Source organism: Ranitomeya variabilis, chromosome 2, assembly GCF_051348905.1.
Source record: "Ranitomeya variabilis isolate aRanVar5 chromosome 2, aRanVar5.hap1, whole genome shotgun sequence".
In the NCBI taxonomy this organism is placed as follows: domain Eukaryota; kingdom Metazoa; phylum Chordata; class Amphibia; order Anura; family Dendrobatidae; genus Ranitomeya; species Ranitomeya variabilis.
Window position 1 is genome coordinate 168750154 of NC_135233.1, and position 12345 is coordinate 168762498.

Here is a 12345-nt window from a genome sequence, read left to right on the forward strand (position 1 = left end):
TTCCTTTGGCCGCGCGTGCGCAGAAGCGGCGCTCTGCTGGCCGCGGCTTCAGGAAAATGGCCGCTGCGATATCCATCTGCGCACGCGCGGCATCCCGCAGCCATTTTCCTGAAGCCGCGGCCAGCAGAGCGCTGCTTCTGCGCACGCGCGGCCAAAGGAAGATGGCCGCGCCCACCGATCACCAATGAAATCACGAACAGCGCGCTTTTTTAAATCCCCTGGCAGAGGATTCGGGACCTTGGGCATGCGCACACCACTACGCCACCAACGGAAAACTACGCAAAATCTGGGGGAAGACAAGACGCCATTTTGACCAGACCAGCCTGATTGACAGGCGAAAACGGAGACTTTGCAAAGGTATTTCGGCAACTTAGGTGGGTAATAAACGCATAACAAACACACTAATGTAACGCCCACCTCTGCCCCTATTTAACGCTGTTTTTATCCCATCTTCCAAAAACGTGGTGACAGGTTCCCTTTAAAATGGCAAATTTGCAATTTTCACACTACAACATCTGCCTCGCACTAGTTTATGGAAACACCGGTGGAGTCATTAGTCACTACATGTATCGGTGAGTTCCCTGCAAAATGGGGTCACTTTTGAGGGATTTCTAGAACCTTAGGGACTACTCTAGCAAGTGTGCACCCCCAAAATGCAAATGGTGCTCTCTCTTCTGAGCCCTGTCGTGTGCCCTAACAATAGGTTCTGACCACATAAGGGGTTTTGTTGTGTTGGTACAAGTTGCATAGCAAATTAGTGTCTATTTTCTCCTGTTCTTCCTTGTGAAAATGAAAGTTTTGGAATAAATCAATGTTTTAGGCTATGTGCACACGAAGGAAAAGAGGTGCAGAATTTTCTGCACAAAATCCGCATCTCCTGGCAGAATCCGCAGCAGCGGATTTGCCTCGGATTTTGTGCTGTTTTGCGGAATTGATGTGGATTTTGTGTGGATTTTCTGCGGATTTTGCCACTGCGGATTTCTATCATGGAGGGGTGCAGAAAAGCTGCAGATCCGCACAAAAGAAGTGACATGCTCTTCTTTTAAATCCACAGCAATTCCACACTGATTTTTCCGCACCATCTGCACAGCTTTTTTTTATCCCATTGCTTTACATTGTACTGTACATCACAGTGCGGATCTGCAGCGTATATGCGCGGAAAAATCCGCTGCGGATCCGCAGCAAATCCGCATCGTGTGCGCACAGCCTGAGTGGGAAAAATATCATTTTCATTTTTACAGCCTGCGGTTAGAAAAATAAAAAAAATTATTCTGTGAAGCACCTGTGGGTTCAAAATGACTACTGCACTTATAGATGACCCTGTTTTAGAAACTATATACTCCAAAGAATTGTGGTGGGAGGGAAGGGGGTTTCTTCTGTTTTGGCTCTACTCTACAAAATGCGACATGGCGTCTGCAATCTATTCCAGCCAAACGTTCTCCCCAAAAATCAAATAATGCTCCTTACTTTCCGAGTCCTGCCGTGCGCCCAAACAGTACTTTCTGACCACGGATGATGAAATGTAGGCTCCATTTTCTCGTATTAACCCTTCTGAAAATGAAACCTTTTAAGCTAAACAACATTTTATTGGGGTAAAGAAAAAATGTAATTTTTGCAGTTTTTCCTTCTAGTTGGCATTATCCCATACACATGCTATACAGGAATTGTCAAAATTCCTGAATGCTTTGGAGTACTGTTAGGGGTGCTGTTTTTAAAAGGGGATCGTGTTGGCGGAGCTTGTAGGTAAGTAATGGGCAGATTCTGGTTGTACTATGGCAGATGTATCAGTGCCTTTTATATATAGTATTTGTTCACATAAAATAAAAAATCTGCTCTGGAGTAGACTCATTTCAAGTAATAACAAATTGTTTTATTTTTGTCTTGTGGTTCTATCACTTAGAAATGGTAAACTCCTGCACCTTTTTCTTTTAGTATTGGATCAATGAGTACACATCATCCCTGGGAATTGGTGTCTTCCACTCTGGTATTCAGGTGTATGGGAGAGGTAGGTCACTTTACAAGACCTTATTCTAATATTGCAATGATTAGGAGTGATTGTGAAGTGTCCGTCCCATGCATTCATGGCAGCCCCTTTTTCTGTCTCTGCATTAGGTGTTACAGAGAAGGAGGCTGCCTGTATGTCGATGTGACCACTGCAGCCAATCACTGCCTAGATACTTGTAGCTAGCATGTGTAGTGCAATAATACTGAGCTCTGTGTTTGGCTGCAGTGGCAACCTATCGGCACACTGATCATGTTGTACGGGTGTTAAAGGCTCGATGGCTGTTGCAGCTAGATGTCCTCTGTATGCTACAGCTTGCAATTAATGCTGATAACATGAGTGCGGGAGCGTGTACAGTGCTTGCCTCAAATGCCATCCATGTGCTGTGGCCGGGAAGGTGTTGAGTGTGTGAAAATACTGATTTCAGTTACCAAATTTTACAAAATCCTGTCACTCTGTAAGAAAAGTGCCAATGTCCCCTCGTCAATACTCTATATGATGGCACTGACCTGTCAGAAAGCAGGAGCAGACAATGGTGAGACAAGCACAGGAGGAATTATCAGAATTCTTAATGCCAAAACCATGAGTAGATTAACATATAGACAAAGCAGAAAAATTATCTTCTCTCCAGAAATGGAGACATTAAGTGGACTGAAGGAAATATCTCACCAGGTTTCTGCCACGTAATCCAAGAGCAGCATAATGTAGCGTCAGAGGCCCTGATTCCAGTGAGATGATCACTAGAGGTCTAGTAAACCTGTAGCTATGTAGTACTCCATATTCATGAGCTCTGTTTAACCCCACCTCCACCACTGCTGAGCAGCTTTCTGTGTGCATAGGCAGAAAGCTGTCACTCATTGGTGTTGGAGGGGTTATCCAGCGCTCTGCATCCAGAGAACTGGTCATTTTGCAACATGTAGAACTTTTTTTTTTTTTTTTTTTTAAGTCAAAATTGCAGTTGGCAACCCAGCAAGTGATGCATTACTGGAATTGGGGTCTCTGCTCCTACATCTTGCTGCTCTTAGATAAAATCCTGGCGCTGTATACCCTTTTAGAGAGGTTGTCAACTACTTGGACAATCCATACTTAAATCTGTGCAATCTCCCCTGTAAAATAATAAAAAAAATGTAAAAAAGTACATTCACCTTTCTCATCGGCACTGTTCCAGCGATGTTCTTATTCGGTCTCCTGTATCTCTTATGACAATGTTATACCATGTGAGCACTGCAGCCAATCCATGGCCACTGATGGAACTCTGACATCCAAGGGAAATGTGACACTCATCATGTCAGTGACTGCTGATTGGCTGCAGCGCTTATACAACCTAATGTTGCATGAGTGCCATCAGACCCAGTGCCGACATTGCTGGTATGGTGCGGGAAGTACGGTATGTTTTTATTACACACAAGTAAATGGTGAAACAACCCCTCCTTCTACGGGGTGTCATCGGGATCGACACACATGAGCCTTATTTTAACTTTAAAATTTGTTGTCTGATCTATCGTCATCGTTCTCTTGCATCATGAGGAGAAAATGGGGTTATTAAGGTGATATCCCAATGTTTGACTGAACAACTAATGTTCCCATGTGAAATATTTTTAGATTATTGTATTACACCCTTCAGTCCAGTAATATTTAAAGGTGTTGTCCACTACCTGGAGAAAATGTGAAATAAAAATAAGATGGTCGCCTCCTGCAGCGGTGCTGTTTTATTGATCTCTGCACTGGGACTGTCGGGCCATTGCCTGCATGACTCCCTTGGGTTAACAATGAGTGGCTGCTATTAGGCTGCTACCATCTTACTTCTGCTTGTCCGAGGAAAGTGAGTACACAGCAACCCAGTAGTGGCCACTGATTGCGTCCCGTGGCATAGCAATGTCGGGGGAGATCCAGCCCTGATAGAACTGTAACCATGCGAATGGGGCGGTGACTATATGCTTATAGTTTACATGGGGCAGTTAACAGGTGTTTTGGCCAAGTAGTGGACAATCCCCTTACCAATCTAAGAGAGTGACCATTAATGAGATCCTCTCGGCCCTCTTTGTGCTCCCTAAACTACAATCATCTCTAAATGGATTTCCCACAGTTTTAAAAAAAAAAAAGTGTGTAATATATATGCACATGAATTTATGACCGATTATAACCCGAGGCATAATCTCCTCTCGGTGCCCTTGCGGGCCCAGCACCTACAGATCTGGAGGTATGCGCCAGCTCTATAAAGCAGTTCTGCACCATTCGTCAGCCTGTAATTCGTTGCCACATGGCTAGGAGCACACGTCAGCGGATGTTGCTCTGCCATGCTCTTCTCGTCACCTGACTTGCTGCCAACTACAGGCTGCAGCCGTGCAGTGAATTCAAAACTGGACAGACCTCCACAGCTGGATTCATGGGGGATGCTGCAAGGTTGGACAACCCAATTTCAATAAACTGTCTTTAGTGCCAACGCCAATCAAGCTAAATTACAAAACTAGACTAGTCATCTGGATGGCATCCATATCGAGAGCAGGAACAGTCAGTGCTCCAGCAGCACCTGTCATGGCTTGCTGAAAATCTCTGGTGGAGCCTACTGGCCTCGAACATGTCCGTCCAGCCTACTGGGGTTGGAGTATACACTGCATGACTGTTTCTTATTTGGACCATACATAGCCACACGGTATGTACTTTACCCAAATGCTTTTTTTCCCCTCCCTGATTAGGATAGATTGGTGTTAACACTTACACATGTTTACAAACATTGGTTTATGTAATAAGGCAAGATAGTAATTTAGGGGCAAAAAAAAGCTGACTGGTTCCCTTTTTAAGAGTATTTCCAGGAAATAAAAATTATTCAAAGCGTGTAGACTTCTTAAAAATCTAGAAAGTTAAGTGATACACAAACGGACACCCCACAGATCCTGGTCTGAACCTTCCTTGGCCCTTGGTCCTTTTCTCGACATGCCAGGTGGGTGAGCGTTTGTTCAATCTGAACCCTTGGAATAATTTATTTCATAGAAAATGACTTTGCATAGTTTGTATGATTCCCTATCTGTATTGATGTGTAGTATCCTGTCTAACAATATGCTTGTATTTACAATGAAACTTTTCTATCTCTGTCCATGCAGAATTTGCTTATGGTGGTCACCCATATCCATTTTCTGGTGTGTTCGAAATCTCACCTGGAGATTCTTCAGAACTTGGAGACACATTTAAGTTTAAGTGAGTAGATTACTTTGTGATTATAGCACAAATTTACACTACAGTAAGGCCAATGAAAATGAAGGATGGGGCAACAGAAATCCCCCAAACACAGCTTTTGATTGTGTATTGCAGTAGTTAAAGATGGCTAGAGGTTTCTGTGGCACAATAAGACTGTCAACACACACGTTAGATGGTGGTCCTTCAGCTTTGCTCCATACACATGCACGGCCAGCCTTGGCCAGTGTGCACATTGCTCTCATTAATGAGAGGAAAGTAGGCTGCTGCAAAACCTCTTACAGGTCACTTCATGAACAAAGAGCAGAAGATTCAGACAAGATACATTTAATGGAGCAGCTCTTTAAAGGGAACCTGTCACCCCGTTTTTTCAGTATGAGATAAAAATACCACTAAATAGGGCCTGAGCTGTGCTGGACAATAGTGTATTTTGTGTACCCTGATTCCCCACCTATGCTGCCGAAATACCTTACCAGTGTCGCCGTTTTCGCCTGTCAATCAAGGTGGTCTGGTCAAATGGGCGTGGTGACATCGCTTCTTCTCCCCCAGATCTTGCTTATCTTTCCGTTGGTGGCGTAGTGGTTTGCGCATGCTCAACAGCGAAATGCACTGCGCAGCTAAAGAAAGAGCGCGATCTGCGCTATTCACCGCAATATCGCTGGCGGCGGCCATCTTCCTGAGGCCGCGCGTGCGCAGATGGAGCGATCTGCTGCCCGGGGCTTCAGGAAAATGGTCGCGGGATGCCGCGCGTGCGCAGATGGAGATCGTGGCGGCCATTTTCCTGAAGCCGAGTTCGCATATCGGCTTCAGGAAAATGGGCACCGCAATACAATACAATGCAATATAAATAAATACACTATTGTCCAGCACAGCTCAGGCCCTATTTAATGGTATTTTTATCTCATACTGAAAAAACGGGGTGACAGGGTTCCCTTTAAAGTTTAGCGAGAAGATATGTTTGTTTGGATTTCGTTTTGCACATGACAAGGTAAAGCTGGTAAGTGCATGTACTAGTAATGACTTCTAATGGATGAAGAACCGTCTGGCATACAAGCCCTTATTGTAGGTGATGGTGTTCCTACAATATTATTTGTGGGAATAAATTTAGTTTTTGTAGAAAAATCCGTTATAATTCACTCATTCATTGCAATCTAATCGTGCACTGCATTGATTACTGGAAATGTAGCGAGATCTGTGTTGAATGTTAGCACTCTCATTACTACGTGATGCGGGCAGGGATGTAATTATGTGCTTGCCTCATGGTGGGAAGCCTTTTGTGTGGCTGCTGAACAAAGCATGGAAAAAAGCAAAGCATGACAGTGTGAGCATGTATGTGGGAGGAGAGCTGCTACCCGCCTTATCATTTCTTCTTGTGCAGATCACCAGGTTTCTAGTGTTTTTTTTTTTTTTTGATGTGTCCCATTTTCGGTCAGACTGCCGAGCTGTCTTGCTCTCTTTAAGATAATTGGTCAGCAGGATTCTAAGTAAAGAACAGACATGGCCGCATTAACATTGTTATACTGATTAAAATGATACAGTACTTGCGGTGAAGAAATCACTTTTATGATTTTTGTGTAATCATCGGGCGGGACTTTGGGCAGGGTCTTATGTTGGTGCTCTGGCCCCTCCGGTCATCTTTCTGTGTGAATGACGGGGCATTGATCTGTCAGTGACCTGCCTCCTAGTTCACTATCGCTCTGACTGAGTAATTTCTCTGGTCTCTCTAAAAATAAAAAAAATTAGAGCTTCAGCAAAAAGGCACCATCAGTGGCACATGCGCAGTTGTATCTGTTCCGATGTTGCTTTCACTGGTAGAATCAGAGTAGCTCAGGATATCTTGAGCGTCGGTTGACTAGATCATTATTCAGAAAAAGATGTATTTTCTTCTTTTAACAAACACACACAAAAAAAAATCTCTGCCCTTTTTGAAAGCGTCAATGTTTCCCACTGTGACCAGCTCCTGAGGTTGGCTGTTCTAAATTGCAGTACCTGGAGGAAAGCCACACACGGGGAGAACGTACAATCTCTTTGCAGATGTTGTCCCTGGTGGGATTTGACTCCAGCGCTGCAAAGCAACAATGCTAAACATGTCCCTTCCCTAGACTAAATGTAATTGTTTTAATCTTTCCTCATAACGAAGATCACTTATTCCTCTTATCCGTTTTGTGGCATGTTGCACTTATTCTACCTCCAGGGCATCTTTTCTGAAAGGTGGGGCCCAAAACTGAACTTTATACCGATGAAATCTCATTAACACTTTTGTAAAGTAGTGTCTTGTCCCTGGAGTCCATGCCTCTTCATACATAATCTGCTGGACTAATTCTACTCAGATGCTAATCTTCTAGTGATTCTCCTAGTATTACTACCCTTAAAATGTGTGATGCCCTCATATTATTAGTGGCCAGATGGATAACTTTCCATTTCTCCACATTGAACCTCATCTGTGACATCCATGCCCAAACACTCACTCTGTCCAAGTCAGCTGGTAACTGGTGAACAGCTTCCATAAACTGCCCTACATTACATAGCTTGGTGTCTTCTGCAAAAATAGAAATAAATTGGTTAAATAACGGCAGTAAAAACTGTGTGAAATCTGTGGTAATACTCGGCAGCATTTACAGCTGTGTGCAGTGCCACTCATTCTACACTGGACTTTCTCTGTGGATGAGATTCTGTAGTTCTCTGAATGGACCTCTGCTGGGTATTCATCATGTGTACTTTAAAGGAACTGTCTTAGAGCAATAACCTGTTCATTTCATGCAATCATAGAATGTTACAGTTGGAAGGGATCTCCTGGGTCATCACATCCAACCCCTGCTCATTGCAGGATTCACTAAATCATCTCGGACAGATGTCTGTCTCTTAGAAGAATTCCATTGAAGGAGAACTCACCACCTCTTATGGCAGCCTGCTCCACTCATTGATCACACTTACTGTCAAAACATTTTTTCTACTATATAATTTGCATCTTTCCCTTTCAGTTTCATTCCATGCTTCTCATTTTTCCACGTGCAAATGACAATAAAGATTATCCTTCTACACTGGGACATCCCTTCAGATATTTGTAGACAGCGATTTCAGTCTCCTCTGTCTTCTTTTTTGCAAGCCATACATTTCCAGATCCTTCAAACCGTTCCGCGTAAGACATACTTTGTAGTCCGCTCACAATCCTGATAGCTTTTCTCTGAACTTGCTACAGTTTTTCAATGTCTTTTTTTTTTCTATTAAAAAAAAATAAAAAAAATGTGCCCAGAACTGGACACAGTATTTAATTGGGACTCCCCTCCTTTGAATTTAGACCCTCATTATGGGAAAATGGAGAGCTGTTCTTTTGAACCTAGCGCATGCACAAATTGCATTAATGGCTTTTTGTGTAATGCTACTTTCCTTTGCCTTGACCAGACATGGTTTCCACAAAAGTAATAGCTGGTCGCTGGAGGTTATGATCTAGAGCAGCATGTGACTTCTCTATTTCACCCCTTAACAACCGGAGATGCACATTAAAATAGCGGCCGCTAAGGAGCCTTATTCGCTCATTGTCATTTTAAAATAGTGATATGGAATAAGCCACCCATTTAAAAACTTTTTTCTCCTGACATGACACACATGTAAGAAGAGCGAGAAATGACGCCACACACACACACACACACACACACACACACACACACACACACACACACACACACACACACACACACACACACACACACACACACACACACACACACACACACACCCACACACACACCCACCCCTCCGGTACCTCTGCCATCCAATATATACCCTTCACTGCCTCTTCCTCCTGAAAAAATAATAATTCCAGTGTTTAGTCCTCATTTAGTGTTTAGTCTCACATCACGAGACTCCCGGTCCCCCACATTCCCTGACCCCTTACTTTGTGTTTGCCTAATGGCAGCAACCGTTGGTGGTGGTCACGAATGGTGCCGATATCACTTAACTTGTGGAAAGTTGGTAAAGCTATCAACATTCCTGTTCTAGCAGCTAATTATCATGGTGGGCACAGATTTATTTATTTTTTTCCCTTAGGGTTGTGCAGCAGTCTGTTTTAATGTGTTTCCCAGATCTGATAAGTGGGAGAATTGAAATGTCTAATTTGTTTCTTTTAGGGAAGCTATAGCTTTGGGAAGCACAGATTTCACCGAAAATGACATAGAAAAAATTGTTGAAGAACTTGGAAAGGAATTCAAAGGGAATGCCTATCATCTCATGCACAAAAACTGCAACCATTTTTCATCTGCTTTATCTGAGGTAAATTAGTATTTACATGCATTGCAATAATAAAGTAAAGCATTATTCCAATCGAAGATCTACAGTGGCTTGAAAAAGTCCCCGTGATCTTTTCCACAAACGTTACTCACACAAACTTACATAAGATCCCAATAAACTTAATTTGATATACCAACACAAAGCAGCAAGTATTTGTGAAGTGTAAAGAAATGGCGCATGGCTTTCTAAATAGTTTAAAAATATAAATCTGAAAACTATAATGTGCATTTATATTCACCCCCAGAGTTAATACTTTTTAGGACCACCTTTTGCTGCAATTACTGCTGCAAGTCTTTTGGCATATGGATCTACCAGCTTTGCACATCTAGAGGCTGACACTATGCACTTTTTTTTTTTTTTTTTTTTTTTTTTTTACAAACTAACTCTAGCTCTGAGATTGGATGGAGGCGTCTGTGAAATCCAATTTTCAAGTTTTGTCATATTCTCAATGGGATTTGGGTCTGGAATGTGACTGGGCCATTCACACACGGGAATATGTTTTGATGTAAACCATCCATTGTAGATTTAGGGTGGTTGTTTTGCTAGAAGGTGAACTTACTCCCAGTCTCCTGTCTTTTGCAGCCTCCAGCAGGTTTCCCTCCAGGATTGCCTTGTATTTAGCTTCATCCATCTTTCCATGAAATCTGACTAGTTTTCCCTGCCCTTGCTGAAGAAAAGCATACCCTCAGCATGCTGCTACCACCACCATTTTTGACTATGGGGATGGTGTTTTCAGGGAGCTATGCAGTGTTCATTTTCTGCCACACATGACTTTTTATATTTAGCCCAAAAATATCTACCTTGGTCTTATTTGCTCCCAGCACTTTCTTCCATATGTTTGCAAAAAGCCATGTAGGGGACATAGCTAACTGAAGATAGGACTTCTTATGGCTTGGTTTCAAAACTGGCTTTCTTCTTGCCACTCTTCTATAAAGGCCAGATTTGTGGTGTATATGACGAATAGGTGTCCTGCTTCTCTAACGCTCTATATGCCTGAATGTCAGTTTAGGTGGACGGCAGTGGCTTGATAGGTTTGCCATTGTGCCACATTGCTTAGATTTTTGAATGATGGATTGAGCGGTGCTCTGTGACATGTTCAGAATATGGGCTATTTTGTTTTTTTATAATAACCTAACCCTTCTTTAGGCATTTCCATAACTTTATCCCTGACCTGTCTGGTGTATTCCTTGGTTTTCATCATGCGGTTTGATCCCCAGGCTTCTCAAACAAGCCTCTGAGGCCTTCACAGAACAGCTTTAGTTATACTGAGAATTTATTACATACAGTTGGACTTAATTTACTTATGTGACTTCCGAGTGAAAAATTGCATTCAGGTTTTAATTTAGAGGTGTCAAACTACAAGGGGCTGGATACAAATGCACATCACAATTTTTAGATTTCTTTCTAAATATTTAGAAAACATGTATCACTTCATTTACTTGTTACTAATGCTTGCTACTTTATGTTGATGTGTCACATAAAATCCCAATAAAGTACATCTAAGGCTACGTTCACATTTGCGGCCAGCGCCGCAGCGTCGGGCGCCGCAGCGGCGCCGCATGCGTCATGCGCCCCTATATTTAACATGGGGGCGCATGGACATGCGGCGCACTTGCGTTTTGCGCCGCATGCGTCGCTGCGGCGCCCGCGTCGGGGCGCAGAGGACGCAGCAAGTTGCATTTTTGCTGCGTCCAAATTCAATGAAAAAAACGACGCATGCGGCGCAAAACGCAGCGTTGTGCATGCGTTTTGCTGCGTTTTTGTTTGCGTTGTGCGCTGCGGCGCCGACGCTGCGGCGCACAACGCAAATGTGAACGTAGCCTAAGTTTGTGGGAAAGAATTTGGAAACGTTCCTGGGGTATGGATTTTTTTTTTTTTGACCATTGACTACCAAGATAATGGTATGGTATGGGTCCTACCAGCCAGACAGAGACCAGAAAATTGCCCACACGGAAAATTGCCCACACGGAAAATTCCCCATTACAGCATCACAAAAGTTTCAGATCTATGATATTTCAGGTGCAAGGTGAGGATGTTCACATAATATGTGATCAACTTGTGATTTACAGTTGACCTAGTGCAAAACTGCAAAAATGATGATCTGTGGTTTGCAGCAGTCTGTCATTCTCAGCAATAGATAGATCTAGTCTGCTCTCTTCTCTCACTGATTCTGCCTTACTCCTCCCACCAGCCCAGAGCAGCAGCACATGCAGAACCAGCAGCAGTGTGATCCAGAGGAGCCATCACTGCTATCAGTGCCATACCTCCCAACTTTTGAAGATGGGAAAGAGGGACAAAGTTTGCGGCGTGCAAATTTTAGGCCACGCCTCTGACCACACCCATTCATAATTAGTCACACCCATATCCACGTCCCAAGCACACCCATTTAGCACTGCTGATCACACTGTTTCATATACAATAGTTATAAACAAAAAAATATGGCCACACAGTGCTCCATACTGTATAATGGCCACACATGAGGCTCCATACTGTATAATGAACACACATGACGCTCCATACTGTATAATGACCGCATGCATACTGTATAATGGCCGCACATGATGCTCCATACTGTATAATGGCCGCACATGATGCTCCATACTGTATAATGGCCGCACATGATGCTCCATACTGTATAATGACCGCACATGATGCTCCATACTGTATAATGACCGCATGCATACTGTATAATGGCCGCACATGATGCTCCATACTGTATAATGAACGCACATGATGCTCCATACTGTATAATGACCGCACATGATGCTCCATATTGTATAATGACCGCACATGATGCTCCATACTGTATACTGGCTGCACATGATGCTCCATACTGTATAATGACCGCACATGATGCTCCATAT

At 43.2% G+C, this 12345-nt stretch overlaps 1 protein-coding gene across 2 annotated transcripts in view; it reads left to right on the forward strand.

Annotated features, from left to right (window-relative positions):
* The window catches only part of DESI2 (desumoylating isopeptidase 2), a 65602-nt gene that overhangs the window by 43347 nt on the left and 9910 nt on the right, over positions 1 to 12345 (forward strand). For both annotated transcript variants that reach the window (XM_077283155.1, XM_077283154.1), the window contains 3 exons: positions 1933 to 2005; positions 5104 to 5197; positions 9322 to 9463. In XM_077283155.1, coding sequence (XP_077139270.1) covers positions 1933 to 2005; positions 5104 to 5197; positions 9322 to 9463 — 309 coding nt within the window. The remainder of the gene's footprint in view (positions 1 to 1932; positions 2006 to 5103; positions 5198 to 9321; positions 9464 to 12345) is intronic.